The 21,576-nt window shown below is 41.1% G+C and overlaps 1 protein-coding gene across 4 annotated transcripts in view; it reads left to right on the top strand.

Annotated features, from left to right (window-relative positions):
* The window catches only part of LOC140701753 (Fanconi anemia group J protein homolog), a 170,100-nt gene that overhangs the window by 19,182 nt on the left and 129,342 nt on the right, over positions 1-21,576 (top strand). For all 4 annotated transcript variants that reach the window (XR_013538084.1, XR_013538085.1, XR_013538086.1 and 1 more), the window contains exons 7-14: positions 9,289-9,585; positions 12,501-12,722; positions 12,857-13,056; positions 15,844-15,976; positions 16,664-16,818; positions 17,387-17,552; positions 17,971-18,111; positions 19,073-19,234. Coding sequence is in view for 1 of the 4 variants with exons in the window: in XM_078379290.1 (XP_078235416.1) it covers positions 9,289-9,585; positions 12,501-12,722; positions 12,857-13,056; positions 15,844-15,976; positions 16,664-16,818; positions 17,387-17,552; positions 17,971-18,111; positions 19,073-19,234 (1,476 nt within the window). In the remaining 3 variants the exon portion in view is untranslated. The remainder of the gene's footprint in view (positions 1-9,288; positions 9,586-12,500; positions 12,723-12,856; positions 13,057-15,843; positions 15,977-16,663; positions 16,819-17,386; positions 17,553-17,970; positions 18,112-19,072; positions 19,235-21,576) is intronic.

Below are 21,576 nucleotides of genomic sequence, written 5' to 3'. Positions count from 1 at the left end.
GGCAGTATCACATCTGGAAAGCCAAAAGTCTCCATCCCATGTTTAGGAGAGCTACGTAAAGTAGGGTATGTGGACTGAAAGTCACATCTCAGCTTTTCTAAGTAGGTCTGGCTAGGTTGAGCTAATATATCCTGCCCATGACTTGGAACTTGTTCGTTGAAAATGGATTAGCAGGCCAACAACAACTGGAGAGCCAGGTCTTCACTGGCAGTGGCTGTCCAGAGTTTCAGGATAAAAATCTTTCCCTTTCCTTCCTTGAGTGCAAAGTTATTTGTGAGGAGATAGATTCCAGCACTTGCATTGCTTGAAGAGCTTGAAGAGTAAATTGTAAGTCCCAGAATGCTTCCCAGTCCACCCACCCACCTTGCTCTAAGACCGAGAGAAAATATGAGGCTTGCTATTCCTCAGTTTTTCCAAGATATCCTAACCCCTTGGAGCTGGGAAGAAGAGCAGAAATTTTGTCCTGACCTCAACATTTAGTTTTGAAGGTGCAATAAGGTTATGGCAAGTTCAATTTTTAATACTATGCTTAGCCATTCAAAACCTGTCCCCCAACACACCCCACCCCACTGCTGTCTGATCTTATTGACCTCTGGCAATGGCTATGAGAATCATATCTGATCAAACAGAGCTCAGTCATTATGTGATGATAGAGAGATTTCTAACGTAGCTATAAGTGAGTTTCTAGCATCTGTATAATCGGGATTCAATTATGTGCTGGCCAGATAGCAAGTGTGTAATAGATTTGGCAGCCAGCTGTACTTTCTAGATGCAAAGTTGCCCAATGTTTGATGGGTTTTTTCCCCCCCAGTCTGCTATTTCCAGGTCTTTGTTTCAAACACATAATAAACCTTGATGGTTAGAGTTTGTCAGGTTTATTTATTTATCTATTTGACCGCTGGCATGTTTTGAGAGACTCTCAAAATTGCACACAGTGATTATAGAAACGCAAGGCAATTATTTCCCACAGAAAACATAGGTTAACCTATAAGGGTCACAATCATGTGAGGTAAAGATTGGGTTCTTCATTTTGATCCCTCTTTCAGTTCTTGGTAATGTACTTCAACCTGTAGTCTGTCGCACCATTAGTGAAAAGGAGAAGATCTTGTGACCAAAACTCAATGGGTTTCGTGCATAATTTCCAAGCATAAGGTCCTTGGTTAACTGGCACCTCCAGTTAAAACGATCAGGTAGCAGAGGAAAAGGACTGAGGGACAAGGGACTCCTGTTTTTGTGAGTCCTACTAATGAAGACTAGATCGTCCTGGGCTAGTGCATAAATCCTCTGACTTGGTATGAAGCTCTTCTTCCTTGTACTCTTTGACTTAACTCTCTGCCACTTTATTGAGGTGGGAATTCCAGCGCTCTTCTCCTGCCACAGGATTTGCGGTAGAGCTGAGTTGAGAGAACTAGACGTTCAGCCAGACTTCCTTCTAGAGGGGTCCCAAAGTCCAGAAGGAGTCACATGACAGAGGTCGGATCCCCATCACGCCGCGGATTGCATTTCCACGCCTTCCAGAAAAGATGCTTCGGGTTCCATTTTCACATTGCGTGTTTGGCTTTGGTAACTGCCATGGGCGCTGAGGCCTCTCCCCCAAGCCAGCCTTTTGAGACACCGAGAGTCTTCCTTTGAATGCAGATGCACCTTAAGCAAGGAGAGAGAACCCAGCAGTTGCATTCCTTAAAACAGCTCCAAAAGTAACTTGTAAGTTCCAAGAGGCTTTCTAACCCCCGCCCTCACTTCAGCTCCAAGTTACACCTGAAACAGCCCCAGATATTTTCCTAAGCACCCCTCCCAATAAAGTGTTTCAAGTGTTAGGATGGACAACTTGAAGCTGTTTAATGGTGCTGCAAGTAAGGCCATATTCCGACGCTGTCCTCTCCCACCCCCTCTTACTCCTTGACCCTTCCTGTGAGATCTTTATAAGAGAGAACACCTTACCGGTGGTTTGTTGGGAGTTGTGAAACTGCTCAGTCTTTTGGCCTCTGCGTGCTTCTGGCCACCAACGTGAATGTACTTCATTTATTGCAACCATAAAGTGAATGCATAAGCCCAGGACTTTGTGGGTTATTGTTTTTATTGCACAGATCCAAGGTAGAACTACATTCTGCATTAGATTTGCTAGGCAACATCATAAAATTGTACTGGTGAACATTATTTGGTAAATTCTGGCTTTTTAAGAGTATGTTTGAAATCTTGGAATAAGGGAACATTCTTTTCAAGTGGGAACTATGAACTGATATGTAAAGAATCTTTAATTTTTGAATTCTCAGTTTTTCTCATATAGAAGTTTTAAAAAAACATGTTAAGCTTGAGTAAAAATATAATTCAGTCTAATTTTTTAAAAAAGATAAAGAAAAAAATGAATCTAAAAACCAGAGGACTTTCCAAGATTACGTTCTTAAACAGTTGTGTTTTTCTTTTTACTCGGCCTATACTCTTGTATAGAAAAAGAAGGAGTAAGATTTCCTTGAAAAAGTGTGCTGGCTTTTATGAAGGCATTTTTCGTCTGTCATGGAGGGGAGCAGATCGTTTAACTTGGCAAAATAAGGCCAGCCTAATGGTTCATCACAAGACTGTAGCAAAATAGAATACAACATGAAGCAATATGATGCAACTGGTTATCATCATGTGCATCCTTTTTTAAAAAATTGGTTTGTTTTACATAAGGAAAAGAGTTTACTGTGGCTTATCAGTCATTACAGCCATCCATTCCCAAAGCAGTACTCTAGAAAAGAACTTGCCGTCATTGTAAGTAATAAATAAAAACATTGAAAGCTGCTTGTGGGTTCACTCCGCCGGAGGAATCTGCCCGTTGTGCCTCCTCTCTGTATGATGTTCTGCTCTAGCCCTTCTCATCTTCATTCACTGGAGATAGTAGGGTAAGAACTGCGTATTGCTGATTTGGGACAAGCCGAAAGCCCGTCTCTAGTCAAGCTTTCTGTTCACATAAACAACTACCTATGAAAGCCTGCAGTTTTATCTACGACCTTTGGTAGCTGCCGTGTGTCCACCTGGTGATCTAAAGTTTAGAAAGATACTTAAAATTCTTTGCTTGGGAGCACCTTTGCCCTCTCAAGGGTTGCAGCAGAAGAATTTCCACCCCCAAATAAAAATCCCAAATGGAGACATGGCAGAGGGTATGCTCAGTTTAGCCTGTTCTTACAAATATGTTTATTTATGTGGGATGGTTATTGTTGCTTTGCATTTTTGCTTTTATAGATTGAAGCCAATGCTCTAGTTTTCCAGAATGCTGCTGGTCTGTTTTGTAACGTTAGACTGTTCTTATTCGTTAAATTTTTTCTTTTAAAAGAAATTATTTTTGTGGTTGTGCGTTACGGGTTTCGTAATCGGTTGCTACCTACTTCTGTCATTCATGATAATGCTCTGCTTTAGATGAATGTCAAGGCGTAAATAAATTAATTTTCTCTTCCTGAGCTTGGTTACAACCAGATAATTTATCATTTGTGAGGCAGACCAGTTCCTCCTCATGTTCTAAGAAGAATCTTCTTGTTGAAGAACGAAGTGTACCTTTTGTTTTTAGCTGAAGTCATGCTTCAGCTACAGAAGTTTAGAAGCAATGTTTTATCCGGACATGGGAAAGGGTATAACAACTGGGGCTTGGTTGTTAAGAAGAAAAGTGGCTAAAGAGCATCTTAATAGATATTTATACCGTTACATACAATGTGAAGAAAACTAACAGAGAGTGCTTTTTCTTCCCATAATTCTGGAAACTGGAGTGGCAACACAGACACAAAGGGTCATTCTTTGCTTCGTGAACTTTCTGTCTGGAATTTGCGGGCACATGATGTGTTGATAGCTGCGAGACTAGGTGGCTCAAAAAGAGGTCAGAGAGCTGTATGGAGAATAATTCTCTCAATGGTGATAAACCATGCTGGATTGGATTGAACTGAGAAGCATTGGATTGAGACTTGGGATAGCCAGGGGGGTCTGTCCACTGCAGTTTATTGGGTAGCCTTTCGCCAGGCACCGGGCCGACCATACATCGCTGTTCTGTGAATAGAGGATTGATTAAAAACAGGATATAAGCCTAATGGAAGAGAACAGAATCCTCCGCAAGATGGGCTAGTGTTCTTCTTATGTTTTAGTATCCCACACCATATTTTCAATGCCCAGAGAAAGGGGGATAAACAAAAGAATGAGGATATGAATTCGTATTCCCTAGAAGCAAACATATAAGGCTGGTTGTAAGAGACCATGTTTACATGAGGTTGTTGATATTTGTTCCGGCAGTCTTAATTCCAGTTTGGGATTCCTCCAGTCCAGCCTTTCGCATGATGTATTGTGCATATAAGTTAAATAAGCTGGGGGAAATATACCGCCTTGTCGTACTCCTTTCCCAATTTTGAACCAATCAGTTGTTCCATGTCCAGTTCTAACTGTTGTTTCCTGTCCCACATATAGATTTCTCAGGAGATAGATAAGGTGGTCAGGCAATAGATAAGGTTTTGAAACATAGCATGTTTTAATTTAATTGATTCTAAAGTATAAACATTTCAGCATCAAAGAGTTGCCCTTTTGCAGAAAGCAGGGGGGGATCCCTCTTCACGAATACAAATAAAACAAATTTCAGTTGCTAAAATTATAATTTTAACTTTCCCATACATGTCCTCCCTTCTATTAAGCTGGTGGCGTCTGTGGCTTAGAGAAATGTTATGACTACTGCAGAGCAGTTCCATAGTATTTTACTGGTGACTGTAAAATCAGATGGGGTTTACTACTTTCCTGATGTTGCACTTTTTTAAAAAAGAGTAAAGGTAACATTTTAAAACTGCAGTGGAGGGTGAAGTGCTTGTTAAAGGTAGTATTATGCCAGTTTCAAGCCTTTTAAGAAAATCTTTTTAAGGTCACCTATAAAAAAATATTATTTTTCTTTAGTTCCTCATAGTTTCTTTTTCCTGTCTTTATTTTATACCCTTATATATACTTCTAAAGTGTCTTAATGCCAAATACATTTTAATTCCCTACCTCCCATAAAACCTTTGGTGGAAGGCATTCATATTTTTACTTCAAGTCAATTAAACTTTCTGATCCTCTTGTTTTAGATTACAGCATCAATGTGCATATTTATTCTCTGCTGTGACATATGTTGCATACTTGGCTTCAAGAGGAGGACTTGTGTTAGTCATTTATAGCAGAACCAGAGTTTTACGGCATTGTGAGACTCACTTCTTTCTTACAGCATAGTTTTTCCCATGTTCAAAAAATATATATACAAGTCCACAAAAAATTATGCCACAGTAAATTCATTAGTACCTAGGTGTCACAAGACTGCTTGTTGTTTATATGTGACCCATTTCTCAAGAATTGGAATCAGAAGCAGGAAACATTGGCGGTCAGATCTAATGCCCCTTTTGACCACGATAGTCTAGATTTACACCGTGCCAAATTTAAAGTTTGCCAGATTTCGAGAAAAGCTAAATAGTTTATAGTTTGGGACATCAGTGTATGTCTAAAGTAATAATTGTGTGCCACCGTCAGCTCTGACTTACAGTGATCCTTTTCAGGGTTTTACAACTCCCTTCTTCTGGGGCCGCCCTGGGACTCTCCTGCTTGGCCCAAAGCTGCCCAGGCTAGCTTTTCTGGGAGGATCTCAACTCCCAACATCTGCAGCCAGAGACCTAACTCAATGAACTACCCAGCCCATTACACAAATATATACATATATACATACTTGGAGATGAGTGTGGGGCAAATGCTACGAGACTTCTTAAACTTGATGTCCTTTAAAGCTTAAGTGTGCTTTAATTCTGCCTGGTTAAACAGGTGGGGACTGGAAGTGTCGGTTCTGGCAGGGGGACCTCCTGGCGGTCCCCTTTGTGGGTTGGTGCCCATATTCCTTTTGCACCTTCCTCTTCTCAAAAGGGTACCTTTTTAGTCGTTAATATTTCTCTCCCCCCCCCCCCTTTGGTCAACCCAGTGTAGTCCGCCCCCCCCCCGCCCAACCCAACCCAACCCACTTCCTGCACTTGTTCTTAGCTGTTCATCCAGACTGGTTAAAGCGATATTTAGCCAAGGCTGAAGGACAGATACAGCAGAACCCTTCAGCTGTGGTTCAGCTTTTGTTCTCATCTCTGTTGGCCAGGCCGGCAGGTGGTGAAGGGTGATGGCAGAAATAGTTCACGGAGAAAAACATTTTCATGGGGCCGATAAGACAAGTGCGCTTTATTTGACATAAACCATCATCTCTATCCCTTGACAGTCTGTGCCCCATAGAACGTTCAGGTGCCCTAAGACAGTGTCTCCCCCTCCCCCGGTGCAACTGGATGGGCTAACACACCTACCCCCTTGATATTTCATGATGGGCTGTAGTAGTCACGAACTAGTTGAAATGGTCTGAATAAGCCTGTAAATAGGCCTCAGGATACCTTTGCTCGCCATGCTTGGGAGGGAAGCGGAAGTGATCAATGATGTATGCCAGCTTCAGTCATAAGCTCAAACAGGCCAATAAGCCAAACAAAAAGGCAGTGGCTGGAGAGAAACACAGCCAGCCATCAGCATCCTAAGCATTAACTATGGTTCAGGGGCAGGTATGGTTTTTCCTTTTTCCTTCCCCTCCCCACTTCCCTTCCTTCCTCCCTCTCCCCCCCCCCCAAGAGCAAAACAGAGCATGGGCAAGAAATATCACACAGTAGAATTTGAATCCCGATTTTCTTCTGTGTGAATCTACCACGGAGGCCGATGTGGCCGCGCATGTAACCTACACCTCCCCGTCAGCTGTTTCCTCCTCGGCCGCTGACAAGGGCCCCATTCATCATGCTTCCTTTTATCCTTTGGGTGAATAAGTAATTATTCAATATAGAGAAGGCAGGATATTTGGAACTGGCTATTTAATGTGGCAGCACACCGTAATGAAATCTGCTGTTACTGGCAACCTGAGAGAGGAATGTAACAATTCTAGCACGGCTGGTAACTTTATCTGCTTGGACGGCCTGTTTGTTTGGCACGTCAGCCAGCCTTTTATCCCCGTGAGTGACAGCTCCTGAAGGGTTGCATTTACTTCCATTCTATTGCGTATTGTAATATTTAATAGTGGACAAGCTTGAGTGGGGACGGAGGGTAATTCGAGCCCGCTTTTCCACAGGACGAAGGCCAGGAGACAGTTGATCCCTGCTTTTGTGGCATGATGCACACAGTGACTTTGCATTTGCTTATGATGGATAATCTTACTGATTACAATTAAGAAGGGGGCTAAAAAAGAGAGAGGGAGAAAGAAATTGTGGAGCTGACAAAAACATTTGTGTTCCATTCCCTGTGTCATCCTGTCATTTTTTTTTAAACACTGAAGTGACTACGCTGGTTTTGAATTTCTTATTTTTATTATATTTGCTTTAGTGCACAGAACTGTTCAAATTGTGCTCTGGTTCCTCCACCCATTAAAGATCAGTTTCCTCTTTACAAAAAAAATTATTCAAAGTGTTGAGGTTTAAGTGGCAAAGTAATTAGTTATTTTATCCCATCCATAGTCACCTTAATTTGATATTCTTTGCTGTATTCATTAAAAACAAGCAGGAGTTGCAACATTTTGCAAAGCATTATCATTCCCTTTCAGGATTTCTTCTACAGTATTCCTGTTTGTTTATTATTTATTTCTTTATTATTTGATATATTATTTGGTATATTATTTTATATCACCTCATCAATGCGAACATTCTCTGGGCAGTTCACAGTCCGTCAAAGAACATAATTACAGTCATACAAGCAAACCCACAAAAGGCAATAAATGCAATAAAACCTCTCTCTAGCGGAATTAATTTAAAAAAACACCTGAATTTAAATAAATTAAACAAATTTGAATTAAATTTGGGGATCGGAACATAACATAACAAATTTGAAGATCCCAGGTCAATTAGTTAAAATGCTAGTAAAATGTAGCTTTGCACAGTTTGATTTTAATTAACTTCCTGAAAAGTGAGAGGGAAGGCACCTGGCAACGCTCTGCAGGAAGCTTGTTCCAGAGGGAAGGAGCCACAAACAAGAAAGCAGGTTTCCCAATTTTGGCTCCTTAGGCCTCTTTAGATCTCATGATTTTTAGCCTCCAGGACTGCAGGGAGTGAGTGGGATGGATGGGTAGCTATTTTATAGGAGAGACTTTCTGACAAGTATCAAGATCCTAAGCCATTATGCGCTTTATAGGTTAAGAGCAGCACCTTGAATGCTTGTATCCGCTGATACCTGTAATCAGTCTGGCTGCTGCGTTTTGGACCTGATGAGGTTTCTGTACCAACTTCACGGGCAGCCCTACGTAGAGACCATTACAGTAGTCTATTTTAGAGATTACCAATGCATGAACCACGGCTGTGAGGCGTTTCTTATCCAGGTAGGAATGCAGCTGGGCAATCAGCCAGAGTGGATAAATGGCCACAGCAGATATTTGCACCTCCATAGAGAGAACTGGCTCTACTTAAAAAAAAACAACAACTTTTTTTAAAAAGACAAAAATACGTGGGCAGGCATTTACCTAGCAGCAGGGCTTCACCGATGGAGCTGTATTTTTTTAATAAAATAACATTTACAAGTGGAGAATTTAACAAAATATCATCTCTCTTTGATAACTCCTTAATAAACAGAATTGCTTCAAGCCCTTAATGAATTCAGAATTCCTTTTCTTTCATTTGTCAAAATCCACTAAGAACTCACTGAAATATATTACAAGTGCCACAGTATTTTGCTTCTCTCCCTCCCCTCCCCTTCCATTTTCTCTACTAACATGACAACTGTTTTTAATTTTTGTAATTTTGTCTGTATCTTTATTGGAAATGGTAATTAAAATAGCAAGATAGTGCAGTGATGAATCTTTGATTGTCAGTTCTGGATAAGTGAGAATTCATTTTTTTTCCAAAATGAGATCAGGGCTTGCATAGTTTTTAGTGTGGTGTTTTTCATCTTGAATGTTTTACTTTTTTTTCTTTGCTATTTGATTTTAAGTTACTTTAAATAACTTATGTTTTAAAATTGTTTTTATACAGCTTTGTAACTGGCCCAGAGATCCTGTGATATAGAGCAGGTTACAAATGTTTAGAATTAATTTATATATACATATATATTAAATAGTTTATATATTTCAGATTAAATAATAAATATTCACAGATATTTTAATGCATGATTTCTGAGAGTAGTTGTTGATCACTTTATGTGATAACTGTTTAAAACTGAATGCTTAATGGCCATTTTAACTGCTCTCTAGTTTGCAGTGGATAAACTGAAACTCTCCTAGAGGAATACATGTAGGATAATTTTCTTAATGAGGTTTTGCTGTGCTTACAGGTCCCGTCTCCCGGCCCCTGCAATCAGTGTTCCTGTTCTGCAGCTGAGGAAAAAGCCAGAGAGGCTGCTGATGCCAAGAAGACGGAAAATGGAGGGAAACCGTATGTCCCCAAAATATTTTTTGGAACTCGGACCCACAAGCAGATCACTCAGATCACGAGAGAAATGCGGAGGACTGCCTATTCTGGAGTCCGCATGACCATTCTTTCTAGTCGGGACCACACGTGTATTCACCCAGAGGTTTCTGGTTGTGCCAGTAAGAATGAAAAATGTGTAGAGCTGCTGGAAGCGAAGAATGTAAGTTATTTCCTTCTCTCCCTCCCTCCTTCCCTTTCTCTCTCTCTCTTTCTCTGTCTCTCTCTCTCTCTCTCTCTTTTGGAGGGTGGGGTGGGATACGAAAAAGGGCAATGCTTTGCTTCCTTTCATTGATTTACGTCTAGAGTTGAGAAACAAGGGTTCAGTAAGCATGTTCAGGGGGCTATTGGTTTAAAATGTCAGATATATCCAAGTTTGATTTCTACTATGAGTGCACCTCAGTACAAAAAAAAAACACTTAAAAAAAACAACACCCAGTGGCATTAAGAATAACGTTCAGATGGTTTGAAGTCTGTCTAGAGAGAGAGAGACTTGATTTTAATTAGACTTGTCTTCCTGAAGAATTAGGTGATCACAGTTCAGAGGTGCGATGTAACTTTGCACGCGAGACAGTGTTATCTCCTTTCTTTCCGTTTATCGGAAGGGATGAATGGGGAACAGCTTCTTTTCAACGGCTCAAAAGACGGGCAAAAGGTAGCTTGCGACTTTCCCACTGGAACCATGGAGCGTTTGTATCAATATCATGGATAGTACAGCCGTCTGATATGGGAACACACTCAATCCATTATTCCTGCACATCAGTTCACGGACTGTGTTTCTTTCACATTTCTACCCATACAAACATTTTTACTCTGCCTTTCCACCACACCCCCAAAAGGAGACCTGCCAAAATCTTTTTTTTTACTCCTCTGTCTCTATAACAACAACCCTGAGAGGTAGATCATCTTAAAAGAGAATTATGAGATCCAGGTTCATGGGCTCATACTTCTAATGATTCGATGGGACTACTAGACCATGGCTCTTCTGCACTCTAACCGGTACACCACACCCACTTTCTCTACCACAACTGTTGACAGAATCATCAACTGTGAAGTTTTGCAAGCCCCTGTTCAACTTAGTGGCCATTGTGGCATCAAGTCCCTGGAGAATTCAGGGCGGATTCAAACCTTTTCCTCCCAGATGACAGCCCAGCACCCTAATCATTACAGCCACACTGGCTCTACATTTTAGTACACCATATTTAACAAGGATTTCCCCTTACCTGATCCTGACATTTGTTTTTCTTTTTTTTCCTTCCTCTCTATTTCCCCCCCATGTACATACCTGATTTGTTTTGACTGTATCCTCACAACAACCCTGGCTGAACCTAGACTCAAAACCCTGTCTCCTCAGTCTTAGTCCAGCATTTCTGTTTCTGTTGTACGGCCAGCCTGAAGGCAGCGGCCCTTTCCTTCCTAAGCCTGAGTCTCTTCTGTGGAACGTGCCCCCAGTGCTTCACGGCCTGTTGACAACTCCCCCCCCCCTTTCTTTCTCTCCTCCTTTTCAAGTGACTCCGATACTTGACAAGTGCAAAGAAGGTGTTAGGTCTTTGGGCCTTTCCTCCTTCAGGCCTTGCGGCAAACTGTAGTGGTAATGAGGGGCAATTAACACGGTCGCGTCAGGTGCCCTTGTTGCACCCCCCCCCCCCCGACCATGTTGCAAACACTAGTTGATAAACGGATAACTGACAGCCTGTGAGTGAAGAGAGAGCAAAGTGTGATAACACTTCATCCGCCAAGCCTCCCCTTTGGGTTGTATTAAAGGCTTAACATGGACAAGTTTTTCTCCCCTTCTTATCAGCCTCTCTGTGTTGCAGAAGCCTTACAGACTTTCAGGGATGGGTTGTGCCTTTAGCTGTTTTCGGATGTACCAAAATGTGATTTAGAAACAAATGTGCAGAGTTGGAATCCAACAAGACTCGAAAGTGCTTTGTTGGATTAGGAGATATCAACGAGAAACAAAAAACAAAAGCTGAAAGAGAGAGAAAATTATGATGCCGCAGCTAATTTAATGAGAACTGTTTTTCCACAGAATTATCTACAGGCATGGAAGTGATTTCAGCTTGTGAAACTCTTTCTCACCCTTCTATATGGTGTTTGTCTTAAACACACTAGAGGATGGAGCTCAGAAACTCTTTTTATGCAAGCCATTGCATCCGTGTTACATCCAAATGTGGAGAACTGAGGCCTTTTTTTTTAGCTGGAATTATTGAACAAACCAGCAGCCTCAGTTGGATCAATATTTGAAGATATACTTCCATATGCTGGATTTGGAACTTCCCTCTTCTGCAGTACCACATGATGCTAAAAAACCTTCTCCGAGAGGTTTTCCTGTCTTTCCAGAGCATATTTTCAGGGCACATAGGGTGACTGTGAGAGAAAGAATTAATCCCCGATTCCGATGGAGTAAGAGGAAGCAGTATGCAACTACTACTGCGGTTTAATTCTGCCTTTTTCATCTCACTAACGAGAAAAAGTTCCTACTGGGCCTGTGTATTGGATTTCACTTGTCTTCCTAAAATGCCATTTACTAAAATTGTGTCTATGTTAAAATCACACAGCATCCTGAGAGACTCTTCCCATCCTGCTTATAACTTTTTTGAACTGCTACCGTCTGGCAGAAGATATAGAACAATTAAGACTCGGACCACACATTTTCTAAATAGTTTTTATCCTAGAGCTATAATTGCAATTAATAATGAGCTTAAAGACCACCAGTAGTGAATAATTAGTTGGACTGTGTTACTTGGCCTGAGGTGTAGGTGTTTGTATTTTTAGTGGGGGACTTCTAGTGGGTGGGGAGTGTTTGGGGAATGTTATGTGTGTGCATGTGTCTGGTCTCTGGGTGTCTGTGAATTTCGTTGTATGGTATACTGTGTATATACTTACAATGACAATAAATTATATTATTATTATTATTATTATTATTATTATTATTATTATTATTATTATTATTATTATTATTATTATTATTATTATTATTATTATTATTATTATTATGTTGAGAGTCCAACGTGGCTCATGGTGGTGTATGTTCAAATTGTGATTTATTTATTTTTGAACACAATTTGCTTCCAGGGTGTAACTTGTTCTTACTTCCATGGAGTCCATAAGCTGAGCGAATCTCACTTCTTGCCGTCTGCCCATGAGAAGAACCAAGCTTGGGACATAGAAGATCTAGTGCGCCTGGGAAAGAAATTACGTGCCTGTCCATATTTTGCGGCTCGTTCTCTAATGGCAGAGGCAGAGATCGTATTTTGCCCTTACAACTATCTCTTGGACCCACAGATAAGAGAGAGTGTAAGTCTGCTTGCAGGCAGGGGTTTCTGCATGTCATTTTTGTATGGTTTGTTAAGGAAAGTAAGAGGGCATTCATTCATTCATTCATTAGAAAGCCTAGTGGAGTTGTATTTTATTTTTTATTTTATGTACAGATGGAAATCAATCTGAAAGGTCAGGTGGTCATTTTAGACGAAGCTCATAACATTGAGGACTGTGCGCGGGAGTCCGCCAGTTACAGCGTCACAGAGGCACAGCTCATCCTGGCTCGAGAAGAGCTGGACACAATGGTGAACAACAACATCAGGCAGAAGGACCACGAGCCCTTGCGTGCCGTCTGCTACAGTCTGACAAAGTAAGTAAGAGAAAACTTTTGCTTTGACAGGTGGTAGTTCCATCCTCCCGTCAAAATGAACTGTGATGATGAATTTCTTGTTTGTAATTCTATTATGATGACATATTGAAGACCACCAGAAGAGAGGTGGTCAGGATTTAACAAGAGAGGAGTGCTTTTTTTCCCCTTCTTCCCACTAGAATTCCCAGAAATTCACCGCCAGCAGGGCCAGACCCAACCTCCAAAGCCCCACAGGCAGTGGCCGTGATGATGGGGATTCTGGGACATGGTAGAAACACTGGTCTCTATATGTTCAAAAGGGTAGCTTCTCATGCATAACAGAAAGATGTTGGCAGACTTAGGCAAACTCTACTGTTGATGTGGGGGACGTGGTGGCGCTGCAGACTAAACCGCAGAAGCCTGTGCTGCAGGGTCAGAAGACCAGCAGTCGTAAGATCGAATCCACGCGACGGAGTGAGCTCCCGTCGCTTGTCCGAGCTCCCGCCAACCTAGCGGTTCAAAAGCATGCAAATGCAAGTACTGTAGATAAATAGGGACCACCTCGATGGGAAGGTAACAGCGTTCCGTGTCTAAGTCGCACTGGCCATGTGACCACGGAAGATTGTCTTCGGACAAACGCTGCCTCTATGGCTTGGAAACGGGGATGAGCACCGCCCCCTAGAGTCGAACACGACTGGACAAAAATTGTCAAGGGGAACCTTTACCTTTACCTTACTGTTGAATGATATTTACTAACATCCTGAGAACTTTGGAGGCAGACTTCAAAGTTTTTAGGAGTAGAAAAGAAAAAGTTCTTCACCTACAAGAGACTAGACATCATCATGGCTATCCAAACTAGTTTGCAAAACTTCTAAGAAACGAGGTACAGAAAACCACTTTTTGTAACAGAACCCCCCAAATCGGCAGACACTTGTTTCTGTTAGTTGTGCGCGTTCAGTATGCTTTCTTGTCATCTTTTCTGTACCGTGAATGTTCATGGTTCTCCTGTGATTGAAAATGAGGAGAAATTTTCCCGCTCTCTGGTGGAAAAATCTTCCATGGTGGTTCTTTTAGGGGAAAATATATGTTTTGCAACATGGGAAAGGAACGTTGTTGAAGAGTTTGAATGCCTCAAGCCTTTTAACCTTATCAGAAAAACTCAGGTTGATCTTCCTGTCAAGTCTGACAACAGCAGGGAAAGCAGGAAGCGGAAAGCAGAAGAAGAGAGAGAAAATGACCCAACGATTAAGAACATGTTGGAAATAATGTGACAGATCTCCAGTTTAGAAATCCAGTTTTGCAAGAGTGCTGTTTAACATATTTTGTAAGCTTTTGCACATACAGTATGGCCTTTTGTATCTCTAAAACTGTTTGGTGTTTCATAATTCCTCCCTTAGTTGACTCTCATTCCCCAAGTGGTTCTCAGCCTTATTTCCCAGCAATCAATGTATCACAGGCTGTGATTCCTTCTTTGATAGATATAAACTGTTTAAAGAAAAATTGAGGAAGACACACATGTTTCTAGGCATTCTGCCATTGTATTTGTCATTTATGGCAAGTTTTAACTACATTAAAAATTACAGTTCTTCATAATTTTTTTCATTTTTTCTTTTAATTTCTGTCTTGCCTTTTTCCCTGTTTAGGGGTCTCTTAGAGTCAAAGCTCCTTGTCTGGACAGCCTGTTTTTACCTGCTAAAGCAGTTTGCTAACCTCTGATGTTGTAGAGAGCCCTATGTTATCTACGTACCCATATTGGAATACAGTGGGTGCCCAAGTAGTAGTGTTAGGAATAAACACACCACCCCTCCCCATTATAATTCCATTAGTAAGTCAAACTTTGTTATGAAAATCCTAATTTGATTATTTCTGTGATACATGCGCCCTTACTGAAGAACATCTGCCCTCTTTTTCTTCAAAACTTGCATATGTTGCTAAAGAACTATTACAGGTCGCATAGCAATATTTTAAAACATTTTTTTTTGAGCAGTTAACATTCTCATTCCATATTGCCCACTGCTTTTGAAAGCATCCTTAGTCTCAAAACCACTTTGCTTTGGGAGACATATGCGGATAGTCCCCTTTGGAAGGGCAAACATTTAGGCAAACACTACGTGAAATCCTAGCCCTTAAGTGGAAGTTTTCTGTGTATCTGTTGTGAAGCCATACACATCTGCATTTAGAATGAAGGTGATACACCACTGACATGATTTTTTCAGGGTACTTTTTGTGCAAAGAACAAGTTAGGAAGATTATATAGCAAAGCTTTATCCTTATCCAGGATGGGTTTTTGCATTTTTTGAAAACAGATCCTTAGTAAAGATCACTCAGCAATTGTTTAGGTCTAATAACACCTGTTGCAATACAGTAGAATACTACTTCGGGGCTCATCTGCTCCTAAAATATTGCAAATCTTAATTTTAAAATAGTATGTTTTGCTTTTCCAGCTCATGCAAATTGCCAAATATGGCCTACAACTAAAACATTAAAAACTGACAGCACAATAATTTTAAAGGCCAGCATATAGATCACACGGAACACTGCGAATTTAAAAAAAATTACACTCAGAGAAGCAAAAAACAACAACAAAGGGACAAAATGAGATGAAATAGGCAATTCAGAATGACTGTGATGACTGCAGTCAGATTTCCTTGGGCAGGGGCTTACCACAAAGACAACCATGCTTTACTAATTGTTTCAAACTGTGTACATAAGAGCAGTTGACTGATTTTGCCATTCCTGAGATGAAGTAAAAATGTGTGTTTATTGAACTTTGGATTCCTTCTTCCTTGGGCATTTGTTTATTTACAGCTGGTTACGAGAAACCTGTGATCAGCTCGTAGAGAGAGGTTATGAGACTGCTAATAAAGTATGGAATGGAAGGCAGATGGTGATGTTCTTCCATACGATGGGAATAACAGATGCGACTTTCCCCATCTTACAGGTAAGAATTTGTAATGATTTTTAAAGAATCAGTATCAAGCTATAATTATTAGGAATACCATGCCAGAAACAATACAATTGAGTTCGCTGACTCAAATAACAATCCTATATATTTATATAAAAGTTTATTCGATGGACCAGTTTTGACATAACTTACTCAAATTGGGGAAATGTTCTAGTGCCCGCTGCCTAATTAAACACCCCTGCTTGGGTTCTTCTACTAGGAGAAATGGAGAAACAAACCAGGATTCCTCCAACCGTGGTTATTTGGTAACCAAACCGGGATCCTTTGCTTGTTCCTTTTGTTCTTGATTGTGGCTTGTAAAGAGCAAGAAACCTAGGAAGCAGATTCATTATTCAGTTTCTCTGAGAACTGTGGACAGACTGCATAGTTCTTTGAGTAGTATTTTCCTAATCCATATGGCAAGGTGTTGGTGTTGGTTGTGAGGCTTCAGCATCATTTTGGCCAACTTGTGAGATTTTTGAGGCTGGCTGGAGGATTCTGGGATTTGTTGTTAAAAATAATAACATTCTGAAGCCGTGGATTCTAGCTCAGTTTTCTGCAGTTGAGACCATTTTAATTGCAAAAATGCCAGGGAGAGCATCGAAGCTTTACATCTAACTAATTGTGTGGGGCTTGGATTAGTTTATTGTTTGTTTCCTAGCTCATTTCTTCTGCGTTCTATAGAAACATCTTGCAGCTGTGCTTGAAAAGGAAGAAAAAGTAACACTTTTCCATGGAGGAGAACAACTCGTTTCTGTTCCAGTGATTAGTCCTCCAACTCAGATTGTCCTTAAAGGCCTATTCATGGTCCTGCAGTATCTTTTTAAAGAAAACCACAGGTCAGTGAAACTATGAATGCAATCCTTTTCACCTGAGTAATTATTTTTACCAGGCTTGTAAATCATCACACGCTTGATTCTTGGGGGTGGGTGGGGGAACTATCCCGCTTCCCCCCTTGTTTCCACAATAGTAAGATGTTTTCTGCTGGGTTTAGTGAGAGTTTTCACATTTATTGCAATGATTTTTGCGAACTCTAGTGGTTGCCTTGTTGTCTGGGCTTATAAGAACTAAAAGCCTTGAATGGGTTGTTTGTGTCTTTTGCTCAGTCAGCAGATCCTCATTCAGTTGCCTTGCAAAGGCAAAAGGAAAAGACACTCGTTATACCAAGAGACATTTTATGAAATTGCAGAAAATGTGAGGGAGGGAAAGCACTATTTTTTTCATTATTCCATTAAAGCAATCTTGTTGAGGTTAGCGGAAACCTAGCAGACTGCTTCAGTGTTTCAAGGCCACCTGTGCTTTAGAGAAAGATCAACTGACTGAGGTTTTTTTCATGTCCCTATTATATTTGCATATTAAAGTTTTAGCTTTATTTGACTGAAGCCTTTGTGTGTTGGTTCGATTTAGGTTTGCTGATGATTACAGAGTCGCTCTGCAGCAAACATACGCTTGGACCAATGAAAATCCAGTCGATACTCCAGATGAGAGAGGTTTCTTTGCCCGATCTAAGAAAAGAGCACGGCACAAAACGGCTGTCCATACGCTGCACTTCTGGTGTTTGAATCCCACTGTGGTAAGCCACTTGTGGCAGAATAACAGCTGCGTATACTGACAATCTTAGGGCATCTGGAATTTAGGAGGCTTGTCTGCTTTTGCAAGCAATGATGCTTTTGCTATCTGCCAGAGAAGGAGAAAGAGAAAAAAAAGCTTTTTTATTACCTGGTGCCACATGATTTTTAACTGGAGATGCCAGAGATCCATCCGGGAATCTTCTGTTTCCAAGGGTTTGCACATGTACCTTCTTTTTTTCTTTTAAAGAATATATATATGGTACATGTGTAAACCCTTGGCATCACCCCAGTCTTGCTGTTACCTCCCTGTAGTGCCATTTTCCTGTCTAAGGAATAACACGTAGGTAACTGAGTGCAGGATTAATATAAAGAATTAAGGGAAACTAGAATGTGAATTTTGTCAATAACCTTTCTCTCTAGGCCTTCTCCGACTTGAGTGGCCATGTCAGATCAATTGTCTTGACTTCTGGAACGCTTTCCCCCATGGACTCTTTTTCTTCTGAGCTTGGTGTAAAGTTTTCCATTCAGCTTGAAGCCAACCATGTCATAAGGAAATCACAGGTATGCTTTTCTCATATGGCACCAAATTTAGATCAGTTGTAGGTAAGCTATGGAGGTGGAATATCTATGTTTTCTGGGGATAAATTTATACAGCGTATTTATACTATGAGCACAAGGAAGGTGATAAAAGTGTAATGTTTTTGTGTGTAAGAAAATAATATAGTCAGGAAACAGACATGTTTAAATTTTAATTTTTCAAACTCTTATAATCATTATGTAAAGAGAAAAGACGACAACAAAAAATAGCTAAATCACGAGAGATATAAATCCCAGTGCATTTGTGGAACTCATATTTCTGATATGGGCTTGTGATGTTATATCAGTGAATAAAAACACTAATCGCTCTTCTTCCACCACCAATTTTAGTAATGAGTCTGACAGCCTACTGCTTGCCCCAGGTGAGCAAATGCCGAGCTGTTCAGGAAGCTACCGTTTATCAGAAATACTGTGACTTTATTTTAAAATAAAAAGTCTGGTAATCTGGGACATGGTGGCGCTGCGGGTCAAACTGCAGAAGCCTCTGTGCTACAAGGTCAAAAGACCAGCCATCATAAGATCGAATCCACGTGATGGAGTGAGCTCCCGTCGCTTGTCCCAGCTCCTGCCAACCTAGCCGTTCGAAAGCATGTAAAAATGCGAGGAGATAAATAGGTACCACTTAGATGGGAAGGCCACAGCGTTCCGTGTCTAGTCGCGCTGGCCATGTGACCACAGAAACTCTTTGGACAAACGCTGGCTCTACGGCTTGGAGACAGGGATGAGTTCCGCGCCCTAGAGTTGGACACGACTGGACTAAATGTCAAGGGGAACCTTGATCTTAACCTAATCCATTTTACCATATTAGTTTTGTCTTAATTCCCTAACCCTCCCTCCACCATCCTTGCCCTTCTCTTCTTTCCTGCTATTGTGTTCTTGAATAGATTGGATTACCAATGTTAGGAGATGAATGTTTTCCCAACAGGTATGGGTTGGTACTGTCGGAGCCGGCCCTAAAGGCAGGTCATTATGTGCGACCTTCCAGCACACAGAAACCTATGAATTCCAGGATGAAGTGGGCGAGCTTTTGCTGTCGATTTGTCAGACCATCGGCCAAGGGGTGTTGTGCTTTTTGCCGTCTTACAAGGTAAAGAAATATTCACCTTCACAGGTCTTCTTCTCTTCCATTTCAAGCTCTTCGGAGGTTGGATTGTTTATTCCTGATGGTGGGGTGCCCCACGTTCCTGTGGATCAAAGATATTGTGGCCCACTTGTCAGAGATCTGTCTATGTAGACTTCATTGCTTCTGAGTCAAGTCGATTATTCCTTATTGATTTTCAGGGCTCTTCTGATGGCACAGCATTTTACTCTGTGAGGTTCCACACACTTTAACACAAAGCAGGTTTGGGCTGGTTGTTTCAAATGTGTGCTTACTTAGAGCACAACCCTAGTTTAAAAAACAGCCCTCATAAATGCCAACTCATATGCGTGAAACATACAAACTTTCCTTTATATTGCATTAGACTGTGGGTCCATTGAGCCTAGTTTTAGCTGCTGCTTCTAATAGCAACTTTCCAGATTCTTAGACAACTAGAGATGCCTCTGATTGAACCGATGATCCTTTGCCCAGCATGTTTGCTCTCCTGCTGAACATACAGTATTTGCTGTCTTTTTGTTGTTGTTGTTGTTTTTGTAGTTGGTCTTTTATAACTCTGTTAGAAAATGGGCAACTTGTTTTCTAAGAATTTGGCCCTTGGTCACATGGTGGGTTTCATGGCCAAGGTGGGAATTTGAACCCAGGTCTCCTGAGTCCTAATTTAACCCTCTGACTCGCTCTCCTTTCTATTGACCCAACTTTATTCTTAGACTTTGAAGGGAGAGCTAAATTTCAACAGCTAAATGCCAGCAGCCATCTCTGCTCTTTCTTTAAAAAAAATACTGGGGGAGTCCAGCCACTAACGTTGTAAGGAAATTCTTCAAATTTGAGAATTGTCAGCTTACAGGGATAACATTTTAAGATCTAAGCACCATGTATAACATTGGTGCTCTAAAAGGATTAAAGGTCATTCATTACCTGATAACTGTGTTTGACATTTCATATTGATTGAGTGCTATTAGGTTTGGGCTTTTCTGAGAGCATGCAGCTCTTTTGCTTTCTTCCGAGGAAGGATTAAAGCCTGAAATGAAGAACATAAGGGTCTCCCAGCGACTGTTGAGGGGCACCTCCCATCTTCCCTAGCAGTTAGCCTGTCTGGCTGGGACTCATGGGGATGGCAGACCAATAATCTCAAATAATACTGTCATGATTCTCTCAAGTTGTAAGAATTAATTCTGCCAGGCTGTTTCATACCTGGCATATCACATAGTTCTTCTGGTGGGAAGGGCTTGGTGATATTCGAGGCCTTCTTCTTCATGATTCCAAATCCCCTTTGGTTCCACCAGATCTACATAGAAGCAAAGCACATTATCAGTCAACCAGGTCATAACATCCAGGATACAACCCTTTGACTTGATTTCAGTTTGGTTTATCCCTGTGGCAGAGCAGAGAGAAATGTCTTAGGGCAGTGGTTCCAATCCTTGGGTCACCTGGATGTTCTTGGACTGCCACTCCCAGAAGTTTTCACCCCTTGCAGTGCTGGCCAGGATTTCTGGGAATTGTAGTCCAAGAACATCTGGGGACCCAAGGTTTGGAACCACTGGGTTAGTGGACAACAATTTTCCCTGCACTTGCCGGTTTGTGGCCATGTTCCTCTTTTGTATAATTCTAGAAGGGGGGGTATAAAGGTGTTTTCCAGACTTTGTGGAAATTCATAAAAGAGGAAGTCAAGAGTCCCGCCTGGTTTTTGTATTACTCTGCTCTAATCTTCCTCATGTCAAGCGATGACTTGTCTTACTTTTACTTGCTCTCCCGGGAAAACTGTAGTAAAAGGCCCTTGCAGTTGCAGAAAATGACCATTAGGTGACCACATTGGACTGTAGAATCAAGAAACGGGAGAAAAGATGAGGATCCTGCAGACTTCCTTAAAAGGTTTCAAATCTGTGGGCGCAGACTTGACTTTTAAGGGTAGCACACCTGACCAAGTAACTTGTATTGACCTTGTACCTCTGGATCGATTTGTTTGTTTCGGTGTGTGTGTGTGTTTTCGTTCGTACAAATCAGTTTAAATTTCTAGGATGAAATATCAACAACAACAACAGAGATGGGAAAATAAGGGGGTTTGGGTTGTTGTTTTTACAATTCTTGGACTTCTCCAACAACATAACCCCTGGAAAACTCTGAGAGTTGTGATTTAAAGAGCAATCTGTTCCCATTTCTGTATAACAGCAGTAATGATGATAACAACAGCAACAATTAAAAAAAGATATGGGCTGGGTTGCCAAGTGGGTGGTGCCCACATCAATACCAGGTTGCCATTGTGTGGCATTTCTGCCCCTTCTGTGTAGTAGCACAACTCTTAAGTGATTGCCGTATGTGGCCGAGAGGCGTCT

Source organism: Pogona vitticeps, chromosome 7 (assembly GCF_051106095.1).
Source record: "Pogona vitticeps strain Pit_001003342236 chromosome 7, PviZW2.1, whole genome shotgun sequence".
Classification (NCBI taxonomy): Eukaryota; Metazoa; Chordata; class Lepidosauria; order Squamata; family Agamidae; genus Pogona; species Pogona vitticeps.
Note: the sequence above shows the minus strand (reverse complement) of the source record. Positions and strands in the feature narration are given on the sequence as shown.